The sequence below is a fragment of the Salvelinus sp. IW2-2015 genome, unplaced genomic scaffold, assembly GCF_002910315.2.
Source record: "Salvelinus sp. IW2-2015 unplaced genomic scaffold, ASM291031v2 Un_scaffold961, whole genome shotgun sequence".
In the NCBI taxonomy this organism is placed as follows: domain Eukaryota; kingdom Metazoa; phylum Chordata; class Actinopteri; order Salmoniformes; family Salmonidae; genus Salvelinus; species Salvelinus sp. IW2-2015.
Window position 1 is genome coordinate 219120 of NW_019942665.1, and position 25498 is coordinate 244617.

At 43.6% G+C, this 25498-nt stretch overlaps 2 protein-coding genes across 2 annotated transcripts in view; one reads left to right on the forward strand and one right to left on the reverse strand.

Moving 5' to 3' along the window:
• The window catches only part of fig4a (FIG4 phosphoinositide 5-phosphatase a), a 116897-nt gene extending 112541 nt beyond the window's left edge, over positions 1 to 4356 (reverse strand). Inside the window, 3 exon segments of the mRNA XM_024136581.1 lie at positions 1048 to 1146; positions 3619 to 3755; positions 4290 to 4356. Of these exon segments, the coding sequence (XP_023992349.1) occupies positions 1048 to 1146; positions 3619 to 3681 (162 nt within the window). The 5' untranslated portion in view covers positions 3682 to 3755; positions 4290 to 4356.
• Positions 4357 to 4774: 418 nt separating this feature from the next.
• Positions 4775 to 25414, forward strand: ak9 (adenylate kinase 9). Its single transcript, XM_070438496.1, has 37 exons — positions 4775 to 4895; positions 5067 to 5130; positions 5231 to 5283; positions 5370 to 5466; positions 5627 to 5739; positions 5952 to 6127; positions 6225 to 6363; positions 6569 to 6643; positions 6876 to 6977; positions 7177 to 7316; positions 7508 to 7830; positions 7979 to 8029; positions 8118 to 8159; positions 8263 to 8396; positions 8530 to 8680; positions 8797 to 8908; positions 9029 to 9114; positions 10045 to 10113; positions 10266 to 10460; positions 12166 to 12293; positions 12540 to 12743; positions 13029 to 13331; positions 13440 to 13561; positions 13673 to 13892; positions 14174 to 14242; positions 14403 to 14606; positions 15120 to 15338; positions 15527 to 15740; positions 16651 to 16852; positions 17120 to 17266; positions 17521 to 17738; positions 18608 to 18804; positions 18989 to 19158; positions 24241 to 24339; positions 24449 to 24551; positions 24699 to 24813; positions 25017 to 25414. The coding sequence occupies exons 1-37, from the start codon at positions 4803 to 4805 to the stop codon at positions 25226 to 25228; spliced, it is 5361 nt and encodes a 1786-aa protein (XP_070294597.1). The 5' UTR covers positions 4775 to 4802; the 3' UTR covers positions 25229 to 25414.
• The last annotated feature ends 84 nt before the right edge of the window (positions 25415 to 25498 follow it).

Here is a 25498-nt window from a genome sequence, read left to right on the forward strand (position 1 = left end):
ACCTATGATGGAAATTACAGGCCTCTCTCATCTTTTTAAGTGGGAGAACTTGCACAATTGGTGGCTGACTAAATACTTTTTTGCCCCACTGTATACCTGAATTTGTCCAAAATAAACTTTTGGACTAATGATTACACCCTAGATCAGCTAGATGCAGGCAAGAGTCTGCAAGGTGGTATTTTGTGTCACTGTCTGTCACCTTGATTGCTCAAAATTCTCTCAACATGTGTGCATCTACGTTGTAAACTTTTATTCATATGCTAGGTTATAGCAACCTCATGATGGGTATAGGGAAAATTTGAGTATCATGTAGTAGCCTAAACCTATCGCTGTTACATTGAACAGGGTGAATGGAATATAAATGACAGTCAGCCAAAATGCTGTAATAGAAATAAGGCCATGGTCATAATTTATTTATATATTTTTTAAATGTTGTAATTTTCTTTGTCACTCCAGTATCACATGAATACACATTAGGCAAATGTATAAAATTGCAAGACCATTAGCTTTAAAACTGCTAAATGTTCTTTGCACCCCATGACAAAATGAATAGAATTACAGGAAATAAGCTTTAAATCTGTAAAATTCTCTCCACCAACAAGAGGGGTGTGAACAGTTTGTGTCATGAACAGTGCTTGTGCCCACAGAAATAGACAGGGCACGGGTTGTTCCCCAATGCTGGGAGGGGGCCCAGAGTGAAGAAGTTTGGGAGCCCCTGATCTACAGGAACGAATGGGAGGATGATGATGGATGGAAAGGGAGCTTACCAGTGGACACTCTATACAATAATAACAAACCAATCAGAATCCTTATCATTCTGATGAGAACAAACAAATCTCCTCCACTCTCATACACTGTGGTAATGACTGACTGCAGGGGATGAGTGATAATGTATAGTAGTCTCTTAAACCTTCATCAGCCAAATCTGTCACCCATACACACTTAGGACCAGGTGACTGATTGTACAATTTTCCCTGAGGGGTGCTGTACAACAAGGGCAAAGGTCACTGCTACTCTAAAGCAGTGGTTTGACGTGCAGCAACTCACCTTATCATCAATAATCGCCAGGTCCTTGGGCTCAGTGCGGTCGATTTTCAGAACACGGTGTTTGGTTTGGGCGTGATTGCTCCCCACAAGGAAATACCTCTGTAATCAAAGAACACATGAAAGTGTGTGATTACATTACACAAAAAAGTACGTCATGGATGAAACATCGAGCCTCACTCAACAGTGGGATGAAAGCAGTGCTTTGGTCGATAGAAGATGAGAGAAAGGTACAATTTAAAACAGTGTTTATTACAAGACATACTTTTCTTTCATGCAGGACTTTTCTCACTGACACAATTAAGATGCTACATGAGTCTCTTTCTCCCGACCCTTATGTGTTTCTATATTGGTGTGAGATTTGATGCGGGGACGTCCAGTATGAACACGTTGATAGTTCAGTCTGGAACTGAGTTAATTCTGTCCTGTTCTACCTATCATCTACACCTCTGTGTTGCTAATGTCTGAACACGAGTGAGCCAATGAAAGGGGCAGGGCTGACCTGAAACTCTTACAATGTAGTCAATGCTGGCTCTTTACAAAACGTGTTCCTCAATCCTAGGCCGTCCTGCTGAGACCCATAGCGTTTGCTCGCTTTTGTTCCAGCCCAGCATTAACACTTCTGATGCATCAAATCAAGTTGATGATCAGATGATCAGTTGTTTTAGTATGAGGACCCATCTCTGTCCGTCTTCTGAATGCAGCAGCAAGTAACTTTGTGTTGTAAAAATGTATATGTTTAGATGTTACAACGTACTCTTACCCATACTGGCATACCAGACACCACCGCAGCCCCCACAAGGCAGGGGGGCCAACGAGCTCTGGGGCCCCATGCGCCTGTCATTGAAGTCTATTTTTATTTATTTTTATAAAATAGTTGACAGTAACCCTCTAAAAAGTAATTAGTACTTCAGTGAACAAATGCCGTAGTTAAGGCTACGACGGCGCCAGTGCAATGAGTGTGTTCAAAAGCACATATCAGACCGAGAGCCTAATGTTTCTTAGATAGTCCTTTATGATTTTTTTTGTTTAGAAAACAATTTCTCTGTAGACGCGAGAGCTACAGGGATGGTAAATACAGCTTAATTGCCATCGCAACATCAAGGAAACTGGGAAGAAGGGCGTTGTGCTTCAAATACAGCAGTTCTGTAACATCTTTAACTGAGCTTATCATTCACCTTAATTGCTGCCAGATTATAATATTTAGCAGACAACAGTTCCAGGACTTGAACAAAAAAAAGCTGTTTGCAATTTCGTTCATACTGGTGAACCAGCATTGGAGTTGTGTGGTTGTAATATCAACAGTCCCTTATCTCTGGTATATCTTGGCATGCATCATTCAAGACTAAATTTAAATTGTGTGCAGCGCCATGGACAAATAATGCACAATGTCTCAGGAAAGACTTTCTGGGTTGGCAATACTCAGTATAAAAAAACAGTCGGTCCCACAACCTGGACCTACAGGGCTTGGTGAAAACATTTGCACACAAAAAAAAGGAGGACTTCAGCAGACCAGGGAAGTCTCTCAATTTGGATCTAATTTGATTTCATTTACCTTGAATATAGCAGCCCATTTGAGTAGGCTATTAGCCGCACACATCCCACTGAGTTCTACAAAAACATTGGGGCTGAATTTATCCTCAAGCCAACTACTTTTTCCCTTTATTTTGTGTAATAAAATGAAATGTAAAGTTGATTAATAGCAGCTAGATACAGTATATAGCTATAGATCGTACACTGCATAATGAAACAACCACTAGTAAGCTATTGTTTTGAGGGTGGACTGACTTATTTGGCATTAAAGGACTGGTTTTATGCACAACAACTTTCTATGAAGCTGGGAGAGAGCATGAGGATGACTCATGTCATGCAGGTTCAGGTAGCCTATACATATATATAATAAGTATGCTGTTGCATCGAACATTTATTATTCAATCTGCAATGTTTGAATTTCCAACTTTAATTACCAAACAAGTATTACATCATTGCCACCAGTCAGCATTTAAAAAATGTCAGCATTGCGACATGGTGTATAGCTTCGTGAAATGTTAGGCTTAACATAAGAAAACTACGGGCAAAGAAGCCTACCAATAAACATGTATCCATTATTTAAAGCAAAGCTAAGACCTGGCACCACAGAAAGCCTATCATCGAATCGATAGGCATGCAGACACACAGACATGTCGCTATTTCAGCACCAGGGACAGCAATCGGTAATCGAACTCCGCCATTGCGGGGGACCAGAGAAACTGCGTTATACCAGAGCCCGTACTGCCATCTAGTGTTAATGTACTGTAAACAATAGGTCATAACATAAGACAATGGGCAAATGGTCTGCTAAAAATACTGTCTTCCATTTGAGATATTGAATGCAATCGTGACTAACTATCCAACACCTGGTAATAGTTTATAAATAACAGTTAAGACAGTGTAATATGGACATACCAACACTATACTTCATGTGTTAAGAAATAAGCTATGCATTATGCGCAAAACGGATGGAAGGCTTCCTCCAGCCAATGTTTGAGAGAATAATGCATTCATCGAGTCTAGGAGAAATACTGTGAAACGTACGGCTCTAGTTTCGTACAGAACCAACTTCTGCACTCCACTGATGACGGCTGCTGACAGAGGCATGGTGAAGATTTGACGAAGACCAACTTCACAGACTCGATGGAGGAGACTGCCAGCTGCGTTATGTGGAGTTCACACTGGGGAAGGATATTAGAGAGATTCGAGGATGTCAACTTCAATTCAATTGACAAACAGAATACGTTACACAGTTATAAACAAGCAATACATCTGTTGCATTAAATATGACTGCTATAAAGTAGAGACATTGTAGCTAGCTGACATTGTTACTGTCAGTAAGATAGTGCCAAACCATGGCGAGCATGGGTGTATTCATTACGGAAACCGTTACCAGTTTTAGAACCAAACGAAAGCAAATAGAGCAACCGGAACATAACGGGGAGGGACCGACCTGAATATGTCCGAGAAACTCTCGTTTGCGTTTTCCGTTTGGAGGAAACGGTTTCCTGCGAAACGTTTTGCAACAGAATCGGCCTAATGATTACACCCAATGTTGGCTTTTTTGACAACATATCGCTACCATATGACTCACCAAATGTCGTTAGCTGATACGAGGCATGTTAAACTGCTCCTTAAGATGTTGTTTCAAACCATGCTCAATCAAAAACCCAATTTGACAGCACTGCTAAAGACAGAAAAGCAAACGAATTTACCATGCACCTCCCTGATCATGCGTTTGTTTCGATCAGGTGACTGTCACAAACTTCAGCTGAGACGGGTACTCACACGTTCAAAAAGGACGCGATATAAAGCGATTTAAAAGTCCTTGTACGGGCTCGGGTTACTATGGTTACGCTCGCTCAACAAAGTTGAGGTATAAGAAAATTATATGGTTAACAGGCACATAACCATGGCTAACTTGTTTTGAGTACCTAATAAAACAGATGGCAAATTATTAAATGGTAAGTTAAATGTAATTTCAAATGTAGCTAGCAAGCTTATGTCGTTGCAGTATTATTAAACCACTCACTTGCTAGGTAGTACTAGGGGTATTCAAAATTGTCTAAACTAACGCTAGCTAACAGTTTAGAGTTTGCCTGTGACAGTTGGTTACAACAACCTTTTCAACTGCTTGTCAGCTACTTGAAATGATAACATTCTTTCATGGCTGTTTGTCATTGCATATTTCAGAGGAAGTATCATCAAATGTTCTAGAACTCCCAGACATGAACACTTATGTTGACAACCTCATTGAGGATGAAGCTGAGATTGAGCTTCTTCTTGCCAAACCGACTTGCTTCATCATTATTGGGAAGCCAGTGAGTTATCAATATGGTTCACACACACACACACACACACACACACACACACACACACACACACACACNACACACACACACACACACACACACACACACACACACACACACACACACACGCACACACACACACACACACACACTGACCTACTGTATTGATATTCTATACAGGGGGTTGGCAAATCTACACTTGCCACAAAATTAGCCCAGTCCTGGAAGTGTGTCTTGATTGATGGTAAATATTCCCTATCTATCTCAACCTGTTTTTCTGTTCCTAATATCATGCCCTGTTCTCTTTTTCTGTATCTGAACACGTCTTTATACATTAATTTCAGACACAGAATTGCTCAACCAACACATCAATGATCAAAGAGCGCAAGGAGTAGAGGTGAGTTGCCACTGTGCAGCCTCAATTTTCTGTATAGTAGCAGATTTACATGAATGACTTTTCAACTACCCATCTTATGGTTTCAGCTTCTCGAGATTCTGAATGAAGGGAAAAGTATCTCAGAAGAGATGGTGGTCCAGCTGATTCTGGACAGGCTCAAATCACCAGAGGTCGAGCACTACGGTAATTCAACTCATTTTGCTAGCCTAATCGACATTGCTTTCGTTTTTCCTTAATCCCTAACTACATTATACTCACTAGATTCAACACAGTGCTGCATGTTTTGTGTATGTTTGAAGTGTGTGCAGTTTCAGGAAAATGTCATTATTGTGTTGTATGGCAGGTTATGTGCTGAGCTGCTTGCCCTCCATGTCAGAGGAGTACCTGAAGATACTGGAGCAGATTGAGTTCATCAAGAACCTGAGACTGGCGCCCGATTTTATCATAAACATCAAGGTTATCTTCTTCTCCCTTGAGTTAGTTTACTGTGCCTTGTGCTGAATTAACAAGACACAACCAAACTTTTACAGCTAGTTACACCCATTACACTACACTACACCATTGACCGTGAAATAACAGTAAAATCCTGAAACTGTCCTTGGCCTGAAGTATCCTCATTGTGTTGAACTTTTCTATCCACTTATTCTATTGAGCTGTTCCATCCCCAGTGTGCGGACAGGGACCTGATCCACCGCCTGGCGGGCCAGAGGCAGCACCCCCAGACAGGCAGGGTGTTCCTCAGGGAGCAGTGGGACACTGTGAAGAAAGAGACCACCAAGAAAAGGAATGAGACAGATGAGGATGAGGGGGAAGAGGAGGAAGGGGAGCTGGAGGAGGCAGAGGAGGTGCAACCAATCATGAACAGATTGATACTATCCTCATTGGAGATGTTGTTATACTCTATTCTATGTGATTTGTTTGTTTGTTTACTTAGTCGGTTGCTTATTTGTTGATCAGGTGGAGGAGCGCGAGCTGCAGAAGGACATGATTACCCAGCTGGTGCGAGCGCAGGAAAACTTCCCAGAGAACGCCTACCGCAGGGTTCTCCTGTACAAGGACACCATTCTCAGACCTCTAGAGGTGAGCGCACTGAGGCCTGAAGAGGACACACCTAAAATGGCTGCCAATTCCTGACAACAACTCCATTCACTTTGTTGACTCATCATCAAGTGTTCTATCTTGATCAGTGATAGAGATGTAGTGTATTACTAGATGGACACAGTTCTCTGTTCTGATTAACTGTCATGGCTACCGACATGCTGTTTGACATGCTGTTTGTTTCCAGGACTACATGGCAGACCATGCTTCCCTGCACCTGTTTGAGCTGGATGGGAATAAAAACCCTGAGGAACTGTTCATGGTGGGATCAGAGGGGGTTCTTGGAAAGAGGGGTTCCCTTTCTGAGGAAATAAGCAACGCAACCCGTAGCCCTCTGTCAATACATTAGTCACATTGAAAACCCTTGAGTTGGCTGCAATTTCATTATCCATTCTACAACTAACCACAGTGACTGTCCCGTAGGTAAAGACTGACTTCTGTGTTTTAATTGCTGGTTGACGAGCTGGTTATTTTTGGTTTTGTCCCTGGTGTAGTCAGTGCTCTTCCGTCTGGAGTCCATGGCAGTGAGGAGGGTTGCTGTCCCCCTTCGGCTGCTCCAGATCGACGAGGAAGAGCTGCCTGATGAGATTGACACGGTCAGACATGCTACTGCCTCTCGCTTATGCTACTGTTTGTGTGGAAAACCCTAAACTCAGATCTATTATTGTAAGATTAGTCAATGGTCCTTGAGCAGCAAGCAATGTAGCTAGCTAGCACAATGTTAACAGGTCATGGTAGCCCAATGCTATGGGATAGTAACTGCCATTGACTGTCTGTGCTGATGTCCTCTCTCAGGAGGAGCTGTTGCGGACCATGTCCTCCTCTAAGACAGTGGCCCCTGGGTTCAGGTGGAGGAGGAGTCGTTGGTGTAGAGCCTGCCCTGTGGCCCTGAAGGAAGGAAAGATCATCAAGGGCAAGCCCGAGTTCTCTGTGGGGTGAGTGAGTGAGTGAGTGAGTGAGTGAGTGAGTGAGTGAGTGAGTGAGTGAGTGAGTGAGTGAGTGAGTGAGTGAGTGAGTGAGTGAGTGAAGGAGTGAGTGAGTGAGTGAGTGAGAGTGTGTGTGTGTCTCTCTGTTGCTTGTGTCTACACATTCCAGCCATTAACTCTCCTTCCCCGCTCCCCTTCAGGTTCATGGACAAAATCTACATCCTGTCGTCCCAGGAGGCCGTGGGGAAGTTCATGCTGAACCCGCGGCGGTACCTCCTGCCGCCTATGCCGCGGCCGCCCTGCAAGGTGTCTGTGATCGGGCCTCCATGTGCAGGCAAGAGCACGCTGTGCGCCCTACTGGCCCAGCACTACGGAGCAGAGGTGGTGGACATGGAGGTCTTGATGAAGCCAGTCATCACCAAGGTCAAACAGGACATGCTGGAGAAGGTCAAGAGAGACTCCACCCTCATGGCTATCGAGAGGGTCAAGGTCAAAATGGAACTGGACGCCACCCACGGGTCCAGTGAGTGATGGGATGATTATGGTGGTGATGATGATGATTGCATGGTGAAAAAGTGTATCAATCCTTTGCTCGGTTTCTTGTGTTGTCACCTGAAGCATTTATAGTATGAGCATTTAGTAAAATGTAATAAAATGTGGATTTCCTGCAGTAAACATGAGATCCAACATCAGTGAGGAGGAGTCTGATGACAATGATTCAGGTGAGTAAATCAGACTCTAACCAACAAACAGGTAAGTGCTGCCTAATAGACATACACATTTACTGGTGATTCTGATGTCATCCCACAGCGACATCCACGACCCTCTCCTCGAGTGAACAGACTGAGGAAGGTGAGCAACACAACCATACAGTCCCACTACATGTCAGTTTCTCTGTTTGACTGTCTGCTGAGGTGTCGTTGTCGTTGTTGTTGCTGCTGCTGCTGGGATACAGTGATGATGGAGGTGACAGAGGAGCACCCAGATGTACAGGCCATCGTGGAGGAGGCTTTAAAGGAGGCGGAGCAGGTTGTAACCCCGCCCTCTCTGGACCTGTATGCAGAGGTGCTGGAGAATCACATCAGAGAGGTTTGTCTGAAGTCAAGTCAAGTAAATTACTGTGAAGATTAAATAGTTGAACGTGTGCACAGTATCTTTCCAAATTGAAAAAGCTATGCCTTGTGGAATGGCATTGATGTTCTTTATCAAATGAGTATTCCAGATTGAGATGGCCGATGCAGACTCAGAGATCAAGAGAGGGTGGGTGCTGGACAACTTTCCCAGGAACAGGTCCCAGTTGGCCACCATTCAGGATCTCCACGATGGGATCATGCCCGATATCCTGTTCTGCCTGAAAGACAACGATGGGGAAGGTGGGATAAACTACAACTCACAACTACAAATACTACCATAGTAATGCCTTTGTATTATTCATCTGAAGACTACCATATTTGTAGTTCTATACAAATGGAGAACATTTCTGTTGCAGGTAGGGTAGTATTGAAGAGGGTGTATGAACAGAACAGGGAGGAGGTTGACAAGGTAATCAAGAGGCTTGAAGAACAGCAGAAACAGAAGGCCCAGGAGGCTCAAGATTCCTTGTGAGTAGAGCTAAAATGGAGGGGGAATGATGTGTTGGTCCTCTGCATCGTTGGAGCCAACATGGATGGTTGGGTTAACCAGTTTCATCTTGCTGTATGTGTGTTTGTGGCCTTCTGTAGAAACCGTATGCAGCAGGACCCAGAGGAGGATCCTAAGCCAACAGATCCTCAGGCCAAACTGGAGGCAGTGCAAGAGGAGGTGGAGGGTACTGTTCCATTTTAACTAAATGTTGTCATTCTCGATCTCGATCCTCAAAAACATGACTTACTGGTAAATCAAATCAAATCAAATCAAATGTTATTTGTCACATACACATGGTTAGCAGATGTTAATGCGAGTGTAGCGAAATGCTTGTGCTTCTAGTTCCGACAATGCAGTAATAACCAACGAGTAATCTAACCTAACAATTCCACAACTACTACCTTATACCTGTCTCTTATACACATCTAGATGTGTATAAGAGACAGGTATATACATATGAGATGAGTAATGTAGGGTATGTAAACATAAAAGTGGCATAGTGGCTAGTGATACATGTATTACATAAAGATGGCAAGATGCAGTAGATGATATAGAGTACAGTATATACATATACATTATATTAAGTGGCATTGTTTAAAGTGGCTAGTGATACATTTTTGATCAATTTCCATCAATTTCCATTATTAAAGTGAGCTGGAGTTGAGTCAGTATGTTGGCAGCAGCCACTCAATGTTAGTGGTGGCTGTTTAACAGTCTGATCTTGAGATAGAAGCTGTTTTTCAGTCTCTTGGTCCCTGCTTTGATGCACCTGTACTGACCTCGCCTTCTGGATGATAGCGGGGTGAACAGGCAGTGGCTCGGGTGGTTGTTGTCCTTGATGATCTTTATGGCCTTCCTGTGACATCGGGTGGTGTAGGTGTCCTGGAGGGCAGGTAGTTTGCCCCCAGTGATGCATTGTGCAGACCTCACTACCCTCTGGAGAGCCTTACGGTTGTGGGCGGAGCAGTTGCCGTACCAGGCGGTGATACAGCCCGACAGGATGCTCTCGATTGTGCATCTGTAGAAGTTTGTGAGTGCTTTTGGTGCCTTCTACGATCACAGCTTTTGTATACTCATATCTATCTTCATTGTATCCTCTTAATTTGCTTTGCAGAAGGCTCTGCCAAATCTGATGCAGATGATGTTGACAAAAGCCCACCTACCGTCAGCATAAAAGGTGGAGGTAAGACTGAGCAATGACCATCTGAGCAATGTGAAAACATTGTTATTATTTTGTTTTGTGATATGATGATGATGATGATGATTATTATTATATCTCTGATGTAAAGTGCCACCTGCCTCCATCCATCTCTCTCTCTCTCTTTCTTTCTTCAGAGGTGACTCTGCCTGCAGTGTGGAAGAGAGGCTATCCAGACGGTCCAGAGATGAACCCATTCAAGCTGCAGCTGAAGCAGTTTGTGATCGACTGGGAGAGCATGGAGTCCTCTATCACAGGCAGCTACAATGTACTGGAGACCTCTGGCAAGAGCCCTGAGGACCTGGTCCAGGAGATGGTCTTCCACATGGAGAGTGAGTTTTCGGCTTAGGGTGTTTGTGTAGGTGGAGGGGTGGGGGGCTCAGGGTGTGTACATGTATGTTTTTTGTGCTGGTAAAAGAGAGTATGGCAGGGTACTAAGAGTATGGCAGTGTTTGAGGTTGAGTGACTATACTGGCTTGGTCAAATAGTGTGGCAGAGGACAGAGTTATAAGGCACCTTCAGAATGTATTCATAGTCCTTGACTTATTCCACATTTTGTTGTGTTAGAGTCTGAATGCAAAATGAATAAAAAATTATATATTCTCACCTATACGTCACATAGTTCTCAGAATCACACAATATCCCATAATGACAAAGTGAAAACATTTAGAAATGTTTGCAAATGTATTGAAAATTAAATATCTCATTTACGTAAGTATTCAAACCGCTGAGTCAATACTTTGTAGAAGCACCTTTGGCAGCGATTACAGCTGTGAGTCTTTCTGGGTAAGTCTCTAATAGCTTTCCACACCAGGATTGTGCAACATGTGCCCATTATGCTTTTCAAAATTCTTCAAGCTCAGTCAAATTGGTTGTTGATCATTGCTAGACAACCATTTTCAGGTTTTGCCATAGATTTTCAAGTAGATTTAAATCAAAACTGTAACTCATCCACTCAGGAACATTCACTGTCTTCTTGGTAAGCAACACCAGTGTAGATTTGGCCTTGTGTTTTAAGTTATTGTCCTGCTGAAAGTTGAATTAATCTCCCAGTGTCTGGTGGAAAGCAGACTAAACCAGGTTTCCTCAAGGATTTTTCCTGTGCTTAGCTCGATTCTGTTAATTTTTTTATCCTGAAATACTCCCCAGTCCTTAATTAACGATTACAAGCATACCCATAACATGATGCAGTCACCACTATGCTTGAAAATATGGAGAGTAGTACTCAGTAATGTGTTGTATTAGATTTGCCCCGAATATAACATTTTGTATTCAACACAAAAGTTAATTGCTTTGCCACATGTTTTGCAGTTTTACTTTAGTGCCTTGTTGCAAACAGGATGAATGTTTTGGAATATTTGTATTCTGTACAGCCTTCCTTCTTTTCACTCTGTCAGTTAGGTTAGTATTGTGGAATAGTTTCCTTCCTCTTCAGCAACTGAGTTAGGAAGGACACCTGTACCTTTGTAGTCACTGGGTGTATTGACACACCATCCAAAGTGTAATTAATAACTTCCCCATGCTCAAAGGAATATTCAAATGTCTGCTTTTTTATTTTGACCCATCTTCCAATGGGTGCCCTTCTTTGCAAAACATTGGAAAACCTCGCTGGTCCTTGTGGTTGAATCTGTGTTTGAAATTCACCGCTCGACTGAGGGACCTTACAGATAATTGTATGTGTGGGGTACAAAGATGAGGTGGTCATCTCTGTTAAACACTATTATTGCTCACAGAGTAAATCCATGCAACTTATTATGTGACTTGTGAAGCAAATGCTTACTCTTGAACTTGTTTAGGTTTGCCATAACAAAGGGGTTGAATACTTATTGACTCAAGACATTTCAGCGTTTCATTTTTTATTAATTTGTAAACATTTCGAAAAACATAATTCCACTTTGACATTATGGGGTATTGTGTGTAGGCCAGTAACAAAAAATATAGGCTGTAACACAACAAAATGTGGAAAAAGTCAAGGGGGTGAATACTTTCTGAAGGCACTTTTAGGTACCTAATAACCTTGATGTGTGTTTTCCCAAGAGCCCTTTAAGTACGTGGGCTGGGAGCTGTCAGGAGTAGACCTGGATGAGGAGGAGGAGGATGCTCAGGCCTTGGCTGAGCTGGAGAAACCTGAGGAGGCAGAGGAAGAGGAGGAACAGGAGACAGATGTACGTCCTACATGGAGAAACCCACTAATGACGTATAATAGTTGGCAATTTAGACCTTACACATTTCTTGTACACATTCTCCAATTAAATGCACTGTAGCTGAAAATAAAATAGCTTCAGACTTCACAGTATAGGTATTCTAACCAAAAACATCCCGTCCATGTCTGTTTACCATCATCCCATACTGCTGTTTTTCTGTAACATTTTTACGACATACCCTCTCTCCTCTCTCCCTGCTGTATCCAGGAGGAGGCAGCGTCTAAGAGGGTGATGGGGGACACCCAACACTTCTGTCCCGTGTCCCTGAAGGAGAACGGGGCACTGATCCCCTGTCTGGATGAATATGCTGCCAAGTACAGAGAGAAAGCCTACTACTTCTCTAGTACTGAGGCCAGGGAACGCTTCTTACTGAGCCCCGAGACATACGTCTCACACACACAGCTATTGCAGGTAGGAGAGGAGGGAGGGAGGGAGGGAGGGAGGGAGGGAGGGAGGGAGGAGGGAGGGAGGGAGGGAGGGAGGGAGGGAGGGAGGGAGAAACAAAGTAGAAGAGTGACAGAGAGAAAACAGTGAGGAAGTAAGAAGCTACTGGATAACTTGTTGAACAATTGAATCTATGAATGTCTGAAATGACCAAATAGCTAAGACAAGTGAATCCATGATAAAATAATGATTCCACTTGACCCCCATATTCTATCCCTCTTCCTCTCCACCTCCCCTTTCTCCCCATCCCAGGCCCCAGCTCTGAGAGTCTTCCTGCTGGGTACGAGGGGCTCTGATAAGACCACCCACGGGAAATGGCTGGCGGAGCAACTGGGGATTTTTCACATCCAGTTCAGGGAGTGCCTGCAGGAGCTGATCCTGGGGAAGACCCAGGCCCGCGTACCCTACTCTGATGAGGTGGAGCCCCCTGAGGAGCCCCTTGAGGACCTGGAAGCCCTTCTGCTGCAGGCACAGGGAGGGGCAGCAGTGCCCTCTACGGACGAGGAGGAAAAACACAGTGGGAAGGACAGCCCAGAGGAAGCCCCAGCAGCAGAGGTAAAGGATATGATACTGTCACATATCACAGTTTATATGGTGCAGTATTGCAGCTTGTTCCCCAGGGAATGAATGGTGGGCTATCTGTGTTGCTGTGTATGTTGCTAGCAGGAGGTGGGGCTGAGTGACGAGGAGGAGGCAATTAAGTCCTATCTGTTTGATGGAGCGCCTCTGCCTCAGGAGATCATGGAGATGATGCTGCCACAGTTCTGGGACCAGGAGCCATACAAGTACAAAGACATTTCACTAACACACACACAGACTCATCTTGACACACAAGGCACTCTCGCCCACTGACTTCCCATCTTGACTGATTTGCTGCACCCCCCTCCCTACCCCAGATCGAAAGGGTTCATCCTGGAGGGTTTCCCCCAGAACCCTGAGGACGTGTCCTTCATGGTGGAGCGCCGGCTGTTCCCGGACGCAGCCGTGGTCATGACGGTGGACGTGAGAGACGTCGTGCGGCGTCTGCTGCCCCCCCGCCTAGCCAGCTGGAGAGAACGCCGTGACCGCAGGAGAGAACAGCTGAGACAAGTCAGGGAGCTACGCCACAAACTACGGGTGAGAGGAGAGCAGGCCAGATGACTAGGGCTTCAGAACAGGGAGCCAAGTGGGGGAGAAGGTGGAGAAAGTAGAGAGGCTCAATGCTCAAGGCAGGTGTTAGAGGTCATGTTAACACACTCTCACTCCCTCTCTCTCTCTCCATCTTCCCCCCCTCCTCTCTATTTTTCTCCAAACCCCCTCCTCTCTCTCTCTCTCTCTCTATATATATATATACATATATATATATTTTTTTTTCCCCTCCCTCACTCCCCTCCATCTATCTCTTTCTGTTGATGCAGGAGGAGGCCATCACCCGGAGGAGGGCTGAGCTCATGGCAGAGCATGCCTCAAAGCAACCAGCTGCAAAGGTAGCTGCAAATCTCCTCATTGTCACAAGCACAGATGCTGTGACTCTTTGAGGCTGATATGGGTCTGTGCTATATTAGTTTGGGAAGAGTTTATGATTAGACCCTGATAAGTAGGGACTCTGTCATCCACTGTTCCTTACAGTCTCTCTCTATGTGCCAGGTGAAGGATGAGGAGGATGAGGTAGAGTTTGATGAGGAAGAGGAGGGGATGGAGGAGATCGAAGCCATGCTGATTGAGGAGTTTACTCTGGACGAGGAGGATGATGGGGAGGATGAGGAGACAGAAGCGGCTGCTGAGGAGAGGCTGGAGATGGAGATCGGGGAACGCTTTGAAACAGACGACGCCAACTTCACTAGGATGATGGTACAGAGACACACATACTGTCCAGCTATGAACAGGCTTTAATATTGTCAGAGGCATTATAATAATAATAATACATTTGTAACCCAAAGTGCCATTATAAATCCAATCACATTTTATTTGTCACATGCTTCGTAAACAACAGGTGAAATGCTTACTTATGCGCCCTTCCCAACAATGCAGAGAGAAAATGAAAAATAATAACACAAGAAATTAATACACAATGAGTAACGATAACTTGGCTATATACACGGGGTATCAGTACAGAGTATAAAAGACAAGGTGTAATTTAGTTCAATTACAAAAGCATAAAAAAAAAAAACTGCATTATACTGTGACTTCATCTTATCAATTAGAGAAGGTTAGGCTCCATAACTGAAGACATACTTTTTCCTCCTCGCCTTCCATTTATGTCACCCTGCACCTTTTCTTGAAATAATTGTCTGACTCTCCCACAGACCCCCTCCACCCATCTTAGTATGTGATTATTTACTTGTGTGTTTGTTTGTTGTTCAGGAACTCCTGGATGAAAACCAGATCCCTAAACTGACCATCAACGGTGGCCGTAAGTCCAGGATCGTGCGTTACCAGCTGCTTCAGAAGGTTCAGCCTCTGGTGACCAACAGGGAGGCCCACTTCCACAAGTGCCAGCCCATCAGCTATACCCTGGCCCGCAAGCTGCTCTGCTACTCCTTCAAGTATAACAGCTTCTTCGGCTGCTGGGACCCCGTCAAGGTCAGTATAAACCGGGACATACCCACACTCTCTCTCTCTCTCTCTCTCTCTATTCAAATCCCAATACGCTTAATTCAGTGGATGTGGACTTCTTCATAGTGTGATAAATGTTTTTATCTCCTAACTTTCTGTTGATCCCTGTATGCTGTGATGTGACTGATAGCAGATCCCATGTGTTCCTCTTTTAGTACACAGAGGGAGACCTGATCCAGCCAGTACAGGGTCCTATGAACACATCCTACCCCGTGCTCTTCCACCAGTTCATCTACTTCTTCGCCTCCAAGGAGACGAGGAACACCTTCATCCTCAACCCCATCAAGTACCTGAAGCAGCCCAAACCCAACCCCTCCCTTCCCATCAAACTGGTCATTATCGGACCCCCCAAGTCAGGCAAAACCACAGGTCAGAGTTCACAACACATAGAGGCATATTACACAAGTTCTCATCCAGTGGTGGAAAATGTTACCAATTGTCATACTTGAGTAAAAGTTAAGATACCTTGATAGAAAATGACTAAAGTAAAAGTGAAAGTCACCCAGTAAAATACTACTTGAGTAAAAGTCTAAAAATATTTGATTTTAAATATACTTAAGTATCAAAAGTAAATGTAATTGCTAAAATAAACTTAAGTATCAAAAGTAAAAGTATAAATAATGTAAAATTCCTTATATTAAACAAACCAGGTGGCATCATTTTCTAGTTTTTTACATTTACGGATAGCCAGGGGCATGCTCCAACACTCAGACATCATTTACAAATGAAGCATGTGTTTAGTGAGTCTGCCAGATCAGGGGCAGTAGGGATGACCAGGGATGTTCTCTTGATAACTGTGTGAATTAGGCAATTTTCCTGTCCTGCTAAGCATTCAAAATGTAATGAGTACTTTTTGGTGTCAGGGAAAATGTATGGAGTAAAAAGTACATAATTTTTTTTATGTAAAAATTGTAAAAAAATATAAATAGTAAAGTACAGTACAGATACCCCCAAAAGCGACTTAAGTACTACTTTTAAGTATTTTTACTTAAGTACTTTACACCACTGTTCTCATCACAAATTTAGCTCTGTGGTAAGTGAATGTAATTCACTTTTTGTAAGGATTATTTGCAATATGTTTATTTGATTCTTAAACTCTTTTTTCCTCTATGAATGCACTAAAACTCACGTTACTGTAACTTGTCAAACAATGCATTAGGATTTGATTCTCTCTAACACAAACTTAGATTTAAGACCATCTCAGGCCAGTTCTGCCAATCCAGCTGTACATTAGCTCACCCAAACAGAGAACACACCCATATTTATATGTGTTGTGCAGTGGCGAGGATGTTTGCCCATGAGTACAGCCTGACTCGTCTGTCCATTGGGGACGTGATGCGGACTGTGCTGGCCAGCCAGGGTAGGACAGAGCTGGCCACCCAGATGATGAAGCACCTCTCCCAGGGCCACACCTTGCCAGATGAATTGGCCATCCAGTGTCTGGAGGTAGCCCTCATGAGCCTGGTCTGCAGCACCAGAGGGTAAGGCTGAAATATAGAGGCAGTGTTCAATTTCCCTCTTTCTAATGTCTGGTTTCATTCTGAATTATGTCATAAAACGTTAAAAGTCAGTAAGTCCCAGTGAGACGGTAATTTGGTGATCCATGCAGACCAATCAAAAGCTGGAAAAAGGTTGTATTGAACAGACCAAAAGCAACATTTCATTGTATGCCAACCAGAAGGTTGACTAGGCTATTCATTCTATTTCCATGACATATTCTATTGACTGTATTTCCTTCCCTATCTCAGGTACGTGTTGGATGGCTTCCCTATGACGCGTAAGCAGGCTGATTTGATGGAGGCTCGGAGCATTATCCCAGTGCTTGTGGTGGAGCTGCAGCTGGACACCGTGGAGGTGCTAAAGAGAGGCCTCAGTGACAAGATGAAACCCAACAGGTCAGAGGGGTGGCACTAGATGGCCCTACCAGAGAGGACAAAACTGTTGTGTACTGTACATCCAGCTATATGCATCAATCTCAAATGAATAGGAAAGTTCGGCACGTCCTGAAATTAATAAACTTTGACCGTGTCTATGCTTCCCATTCATTTAAGATTTAGGGCATCTATGCAACAGATGACCTGGGACATGGATTCATCTTGTTATCATTTTGGCTTAAACTGTCACTTAATTATCCCCCCTCCCCTGGCAGTCCCCACCTGATGCATGACAGCCCCCAGATCCTGAACATCCGTACCTCTAATTTCAAGCGTGAGGTAGAGGCGGTGAGGCAGCACTACCAGCAGCAGTACCAGAACTGGGTCTCTGTGGATGGACACAACTCCAAGTGGTGGGTCTGGAACAGAATCCTGGATGAGGCCCGCATGAGCATGAGACACATCCACACCTACCTGGAGAAAATACGCACCGGTAATATATGCAGTCTAGAGAGAAAATAGAAAAAGCCTATTCACTTTGGTAATTATTTGATTGTAAAGTGTTGGTCCCATGTTTCATGAGCTGAAATAAAAGATCCCAGAAATGTTCCATAAATTATGCACAAAAAGCTTATTTCTTTCAAATTTTGTGCACATATTTGTTTACATCCCTGTTAGTGAGCATTTTGCCTTTGCCAAGGTAAAAATCTACCTGACAGATGTGGCATATCAAGAAGCTGATTAAACAGCATGGTCATTACACAGGTGCACCTTGTGCTGGGGACAATAAATGGCTACTCTAAAATGTGTAGTTTTGTCACACAACACAATGCCACAGAGTTTTGAGGGAGCATGAAATTGGCATGCTCACTGCAGGAATGTCCACCAGAGCTGTTGCCAGAGAATTGAATGTTCATTTGTCTACCATGAGCCACCTTCAAACTTGTTTTAGACAATTTGGCAGTATGTCCAACCGGCCTCACAACCACAGACCACGTGTTTAGCATTGTGTGTGTGAGCTGTTTGCTGAAGTCAACGTTGTAAACAGAGGCAGGCATAAGCTAAAGACAACAAACACAATTGCAATTGCATTTTATCAATGTCACTTTGAATGCACATAATTACTGTGATGAGATCCTGAGGCCCATTGTGAGGCCCTTGTCTTTTAAGGTATCTGTGACCAACAGATGCATTTCTGTATTCCCAGTCATGTGAAATCCATAGATTAYGGCCTAATACATTTATTTCCTCACATGGACTTTAACTCAGTAAAATCTTTGAAATCGTTAATTTTTGTTCAGTATATATTAAAGTCTAATGAGATTGCTGCTTCTCCTATGTCTTTGACCCTGGCCCCTACAGGCCATGCAGCTAGCATCGACAGGCTGTGCATCACACCAAAGGAGCTAAATTCTCGGCTGGGTGAGTTTAGCTATTACTGCCCTGTCAGCCTCGCCCTCCATCGCCACCTGGTGGACTGTTCTCTCACTACATCTCTGGAGCTGGCAGCTGAGTTCAGGGGACACTATTACAAGATGTGCTCTCGGGAATACCTGGAGGTGGGTCTCATACCTGGTGACAGTCATCAATGATTTGGTGACTTACCTGCATATAATGTGTGTAAAGTGCTCTTTGAAATATGTGGTTAAAAGTTATAATGTATATTATTACATCACAGGAACTATTAACAGAGGTAAAATTATATGGATTTCTCTCTTTGCCTTGTACCCCTATCTACAAAAGCTCTTCCTTGAGACTCCAGAACAGTTTGTGATCCCGGGCTGCCCACATGCTCTCCCCCCTCCCCACATGTTGCCCAAGAAGCTGACGGCCGGCCAGGTGAAGGCCAGGTTCCCCAAGCAGGTGGAGATGAAGGGCTACTGCCCCGTCACCTACCTGGATGGGAGGCAGAGGTAGCCAACACACTGGCTTTACTCCTATCTATTCATTATAGTACCAGTCTTCTTCAATGCTGGCACAGGGGGGCATGGGTTCTCTGTAGGTCTCTGGCTTTTTAAGAGGTCTCAAGTTTGGAATATGCCATTAATTAGGTACAGTTGAAGTCTGAAGTTTCAATACACTTTAGCCAAATACATTTAAACTCAGTTTCACAATTCCTGACATTTAATCCTAGTAAAAATTCCCTGTCTTAGGTCAGTTAGGATCACCACTTTATTTTAAGAATGTGAAATGTCAGAATAATAGTAGAGAGAATGATTTCTTTCAGCTTTTATTTCTTTCATCACATTCCCAATGGGTCAGAAGTTTACATACACTCAATTAGTATTTGGTAGCATTGGCTTTATATTGATTAACTTGGGTCAAACGTTTCAGGTAGCCTTCCACAAGCTTCCCACAATAAGTTGGGTGAATTTTGGCCCATTCCTCCTGACATAGCTGGTGTAACTGAGTCAGGTTTGTAGGCCTCCTTGCTAACACACGCTTTTTCAGTTCTGCCCACAAATTTTCTATGGGATTGAGGTCAGGGCTTTGTGATGGCCACTCCAATACCTTGACTTTGTTGTCCTTAAGCCATTTTGCCACAACTTTGAAAGTATGCTTGGGGTCATTGTCCATTTGGAAGACCTATTTGCGACCAAGCTTTAACTTCCTGACTGATGTCTTGAGATGTTGCTTCAATATATCCACATCATTTTCCTACCTCATGATGCTATCTATTTTGTGAGGTGCACCAGTCCCTCCTGCAGCAAAGCATCCCCACAACTTGATACTGCCACCCCTATGCTTCACGGTTGGGATGGTGTTCTTTGGCTTGCAAGCCTCCCCCTTTTTCCTCCAAACATAACGATGGTCATTATGGCCAAACAGTTCTATTTTTCTTTCATCAGACCAGAGGACATTTCTACAAAAAGTACGATCTTTGTCCCCATGTGCAGTTGCAAACCGTAGTCTGGCTTTTTTATGGTGGTTTTGGAGCAGTGGCTTCTTCCTTGCTGAGCGGCCTTTCAGGTTATGTCGTTATAGAACTAGAATATAGATACTTGCGTACTATTGTTTGTACAGATGAACGTGGTACCTTCAGGCATTTGGAAATTGCTCCCAAGGATGAACCAGACTTGTTGAGGTCTACAATTTTTTTTCTGAGGTCTTGGCTGATTTCTTTTGATTTTCCCATGATGTCAAGCAAAGAGGCACTGAGTTTGAAGGTAGGCCTTGAAATACAGCCACAGGTACAACTCCAATTGACTCAAATGATGTCAATTAGCCTATCAGAAGCTTCTAAAGCCATGACATAATTTTCTGGAATTTTCCAAGCTGTTTAAAGGCACAGTCAACTTAGTGTATGTGAACATTAGAAGCCTCCTCCCTAAGTTTGTTTTATTCACTGCTTTAGTACACTGCCAACCCGGATGTCCTAGCCGTGTCTGAATCCTGGCTTAGGAAGGCCACCTAAAATCCTGAAAGTTCCATCCCTAATGTAATGAGTGCGTGTAGGTGGCAGGGAAGTCAGGCGCAGGAAAAGGAACTTTGTATAAACGGAGTCGTTTAATAAGTGCTCATAACCTCCAAAAACCAAAATATACCAAAAATAATAAAAGTGGGTAAAAAATCCGTCGCACACCGACACATGACTAGCACAACACATACAATAAACAATCTCCGACAAGGACATGAGGGGAAACAGAGGGTTAAATACACAACATGTAATTGATGGGATTGGAACCGGGTGTGAAGGAAGACAAGACAAAACCAATAGAAAATAAAACATGGATCAGTGATGGCTAAAAGATCGGTGACGTCGACTGCCGAACACCGCCCGAACAAGGAGAGGGACCGACTTCGGCGGAAGTCGTGACACCTAACTATAACATTTTCCGACAAGTTAGAACTGCCAAAGGGGGAGGAGTTACAATCTACTGCAGAGATAGCCAGAAGAGTTCTGTCATACTATCCAGGTCTGTGCCCAAACAATTCGAGCTTCTTCTTTTAAAAATCAACTTTTCCAGAAACAAGTCTCTCACCGTTGCCGCTTGTTATAGACCCCAGCTGTGCCCTGGACACCATATGTGAATTGATCGCCCCATCTATCTTCAGAGTTCGTACTGTTAGGTGACCTAAACTGGGACTTGCTTAACACCCCGGCCGTCGTACAATCTAAGCTAGATGCCCTCAATCTCACACAAATTATCAAGGAACCTACCAGATACAACCCAAAATCCTTAATCATGGGCACCCTCTTAGATATCATCCTGACCAACTTGCCCTCTAAATACACCTCTGCTGTCTTCAACCAGGATCTCAACGATCACTGCCTCATTGCCTGCGTGCATAATGGGTCCGCGGTCAAACGACCACCACTCATCACTGTCAAACGCTCCCTAAAACACTTCAGCGAGCAGGCCTTTCTAACCGACCTGGCCCAAGTATCCTGGAAGGATATTGACCTCATCCCGTCAGTAGAGGATGCCTGGTTGCTCTTTTAAAAGTGCTTTCCTCTCCATCTTAAATAAGCATGCCCCATTCAAAAAATGTAGAACTAAAAACAGATAGAGCCCTTGGTTCCCCCCAGCCTTGACTGCCCTTGACCAGCACAAAAACATCCTGTGGCGTTCTGCATTAGCATCGAATAGCCCCCGCGATATGCAACTCTTCAGGGAAGTTAGGAACCAATATACTCAGTCAGTTAGGAAAGCTAAAGCTAGCTTTTTAAAACCGAAATTTGCTTCCTGTAGGACTAATTCCAAAAACTTTTGGGACAATGTAAAGTCCATGGAGTATAAGAGCACCTCCTCCCAGCTGCCCACTGCACTGCGGATAGGAAACACTGTCACAATAAGCATTTTTCCACAGCTGGCCATGCTTTCCACCTGGCTACCCCTACCCCGGCCAACACCTCAGCACCCCCTGCAGCAACTTGCCCAAACTCCCCCCGCTTCTCCTTCACCCAAATCCAAACAGCTGATGTTCTGAAAGAGTTGCAAAATCTGGATCCCTACAAATCAGCTGGGCTAGACAATCTGGACCCTCTCTTTCTAAAATTATCTGCCGAAATCGTTGCAACCCATATTACTAGCCTATTCAAACTCTCTTTCGTATCGTCTGAGAACCCCAAAGATTGGAAAGCTACCGCGGTCACCTTAGACCAAAACTGTTATAGACCTATATCCATCATGCCCTGCCTTTCTAAAATCTTTGAAATCCAAGTTAATAAACAGATCACCGACCATTTCGAATCCCACCGTACCTTCTCCACTATGCAATCTGGTTTCCGAGCTGGTCATAGGTGCACCTCAGCCACGCTCAAGGTCCTAAACGATATCATAACCGCCATCGATAAAAGACAGTACTGTGCAGCCGTCTACATCGACCTGGCCAAGGCTTTTGACTCTGTCAATCACCGCATTCTTATCGGCAGACTCTATAGCCTTGACTTCTCAAATGACTGCCTCGCCTGGTTCACCAACTACTTCTCAGATAGAGTTCAATGTGTCAAATCGGAGGGCCTGTTGTCCGGACCTCTGGCAGTCTCTATGGGGGTGCCACAGGGCTCAATTCTCGGGCCAACTATTTTCTCTTTAAATATCAATGATGTCGCTCTTGCTGCTGGTGATTCGCTGATCCACCTCTACGTAGACGACACCATTCTGTATACATCTGGCCCTTCTTTGGACACTGTGCTAACAAACCTCCAAACGAGCTTCAACGCCATACAACACTCCTTCCGTGGCCTCCAACTGCTTTTAAATGCTAGAAAAACTAAGTGCATGTTCTTCAACCGATTGCTGCCCGCACCACAGTATCTCTACTTGCACATCATCATCTGCACATATATCACTCCAGTATTAATGCTAAATTGTAATTATTTTCACCTCTATGGCCTATTTATTGCCTACCTCCCTACTCTTCTACATTGGCACACACTGTACATAGATCTTTTTATTTTTATTTTCTTTTGTGTTATTGACTGTACGTTTGTTTATGTGTAACTCTGTGTTGTTGTTTTTGTCGCACTGCTATGCTTTATCTTGGCCAGGTCGCAGTTGTAAATGAGAACTTGTTCTCAACTAGCCTACCTGGTTAAATAAAGGTGAAATAAAAAATGTTAAATGTAAACTTCTGACCCACTGGAATTGTGATACAGTAAATTATAAGTGAAATAATCTGTCTGTAAACAATTGCTGGAAAAATGACTTGTGTCATGCACAAAGTAGATGTCCTAACCGACTTGCCAAAAAAATGTTAATGACTCCAACATAAGTGTATGTAAACGTCCGACGTCAACTTTATATATTAAGTTATTTAAATGTATAAGGCCATAGAAATGGAATTAAATGTTTCACGGATGACATTTCTTGAAAAGTGAGGCGATTGAGCTAACAAAAAAAGTTGACCTTCTTCTTAAAATACTATAGTGACCTTAGTTCAACACATAACAACCTATTCAAGATATTTTAACCTCTTAGAGAGAATATAAGATGCATAGTTCAGCAATTTTCCTGATTTATTATAATAAAAAAGTTTGAGAAAAGTGAAGAGGGGAATTCGTTAAACATTTAAAAACATTTGTTTGGCCTTAGGTATTTAAAAACTTGGTCAGAGCAAACTTGCTCTCACGGACCTGTTGTGATTGTGTTATGGTTCCCCCTGGCACCAGAAGGCGGCAGAGACCGCGCTAGAGACTTTTATTGGATGATTGTGTCCCTGTTAAAAGAGGTGTGTTTTCTGTGGTCCTTTGCAGCTTGAATTGTTTACCGTGTGCGTTCATTTCCTGAGTGAGTTTGAGACTTAGTGTTTGTTTTTTCAAGTGTACTGTGATCCTGCGTCTACCGGTTCTCAGTAAATGTTTATGTTTATCCTTAACCACTGATTTCTCGTCTGGTCTCTTCTCTGCACCTGGGTCCAACCTTACAACGTCACAGATTGATGCTCTCATCCTACCTCCCAGACAGGCTGCTTGCTATATGCTCTCAGTTGATTCCGTTTCATGTTAGTGCCTTTGAGATGTATTGATTTTAGTTTGAAACTCTCCTCAGGTATGAGGCCCTGGTTCGTGGAAGCGTGGAGTACTCTGTGGAATATCGGGAACAAATCTACATTTTCGAGAACGAACAGAAACAGGACAGGTTTCTGAGGTCAGTAATAGACTGATGCAATGAACTTGGTGTGATCTCAAACTATCAATTTGAATATTGTTAGGTAACCCAAACCAGTTCTCTTCCAACTCCTTGCTCCTCCTCTCAGGTTACCTGAGACCTATTGGAACCAGAAGCTGCCCGACAAGCTGCCTCCTATGAGTGAGCCTGTGCAGCTCACCTCCCTGCCCATGCTAGGCTACATGGAACAGGTGAGACTGAGGCTCAAACACACCGGGAGGCACTCTGGATGTAATTACTGGAGGGACTTAATCTGAATAAAAATAGCTGAAGTGTGTTTACACTACAGTGCATGTGACATACTGTATGTTGACCAGAGGTTTTGTGTTCCATATCAGGGCGTGGCAAGATCTATCATTAAAGCTCTGACGGCCGTCGGTTGTCTCAAACCAAAGTTCCCCTACCTCAGTCCGAAGAGATCAGCACTCCATTATCTGGCCTTTTATTTGAAAGGTATGCAAAAATTATTGAGAGGAGCCTTAAGGCTCTTCACACACCCAAGTTTGTCATCACCATAATGTCACACGGTCCCTGGACATGCTATCTTTGCAGTGGATTGGTCTCGGATTATAATTTGACTCTGCATTATGTTGCTTGTCCATTCTTTCACCCTGTGCTCCCTCCCTATTCCCTCCATCCCTCTCTCCGTTCCTCAGCCTTCAACCCCAGGAACTCGGACTACATCCGCCAGAAGTACAAGAAGAAGCTGGCGTCATTTGAGGAGAATTGTGAGCTTATCTCCTACCTGGGCTCCACTATGACCAAGAAGTACATAGCTCCTCAGGAGCAGCCCATAGACTTTGAATTTAAGCTGCACAGGTTTTTGGCCTTTGGAGAGTCCACAGAGGCTGCTGCTGGGGTGCTATAGTACCTCATGACTTGTGAAATATTGTTCACTGAAATGATGAGCTCTCAGTATTTCACAGGGTGCATTGTACTGTTGATATATCAAAGACTGACATTAGAATTGCAGTCCTTTTAAACTGCTATTAATATTTCTAAATGTTTCTTATTATTTAACCAAATGCATTTTGTTAGTTCACCATTTGTAAGTTGAAAGTCAATGGGTTTTTCTTCGTACATATTAAAAACCTAGTGCAGTCAGAAATGTGATTTTCCTGTGATATGTATACATTTC

Excerpts from the sequence above, each read along its gene's own strand:
- ak9 (XM_070438496.1), top strand. The coding sequence starts at position 4,803 with ATGAACACTTATGTTGACAACCTCATTGAGGATGAAGCTGAGATTGAG. Across the intron at positions 15,339-15,526 it reads GCTGCTGGGACCCCGTCAAG|TACACAGAGGGAGACCTGAT; the intron begins GTCAGTATAAAC and ends TTCCTCTTTTAG. Across the intron at positions 17,739-18,607 it reads CCTGGAGAAAATACGCACCG|GCCATGCAGCTAGCATCGAC; the intron begins GTAATATATGCA and ends TGGCCCCTACAG.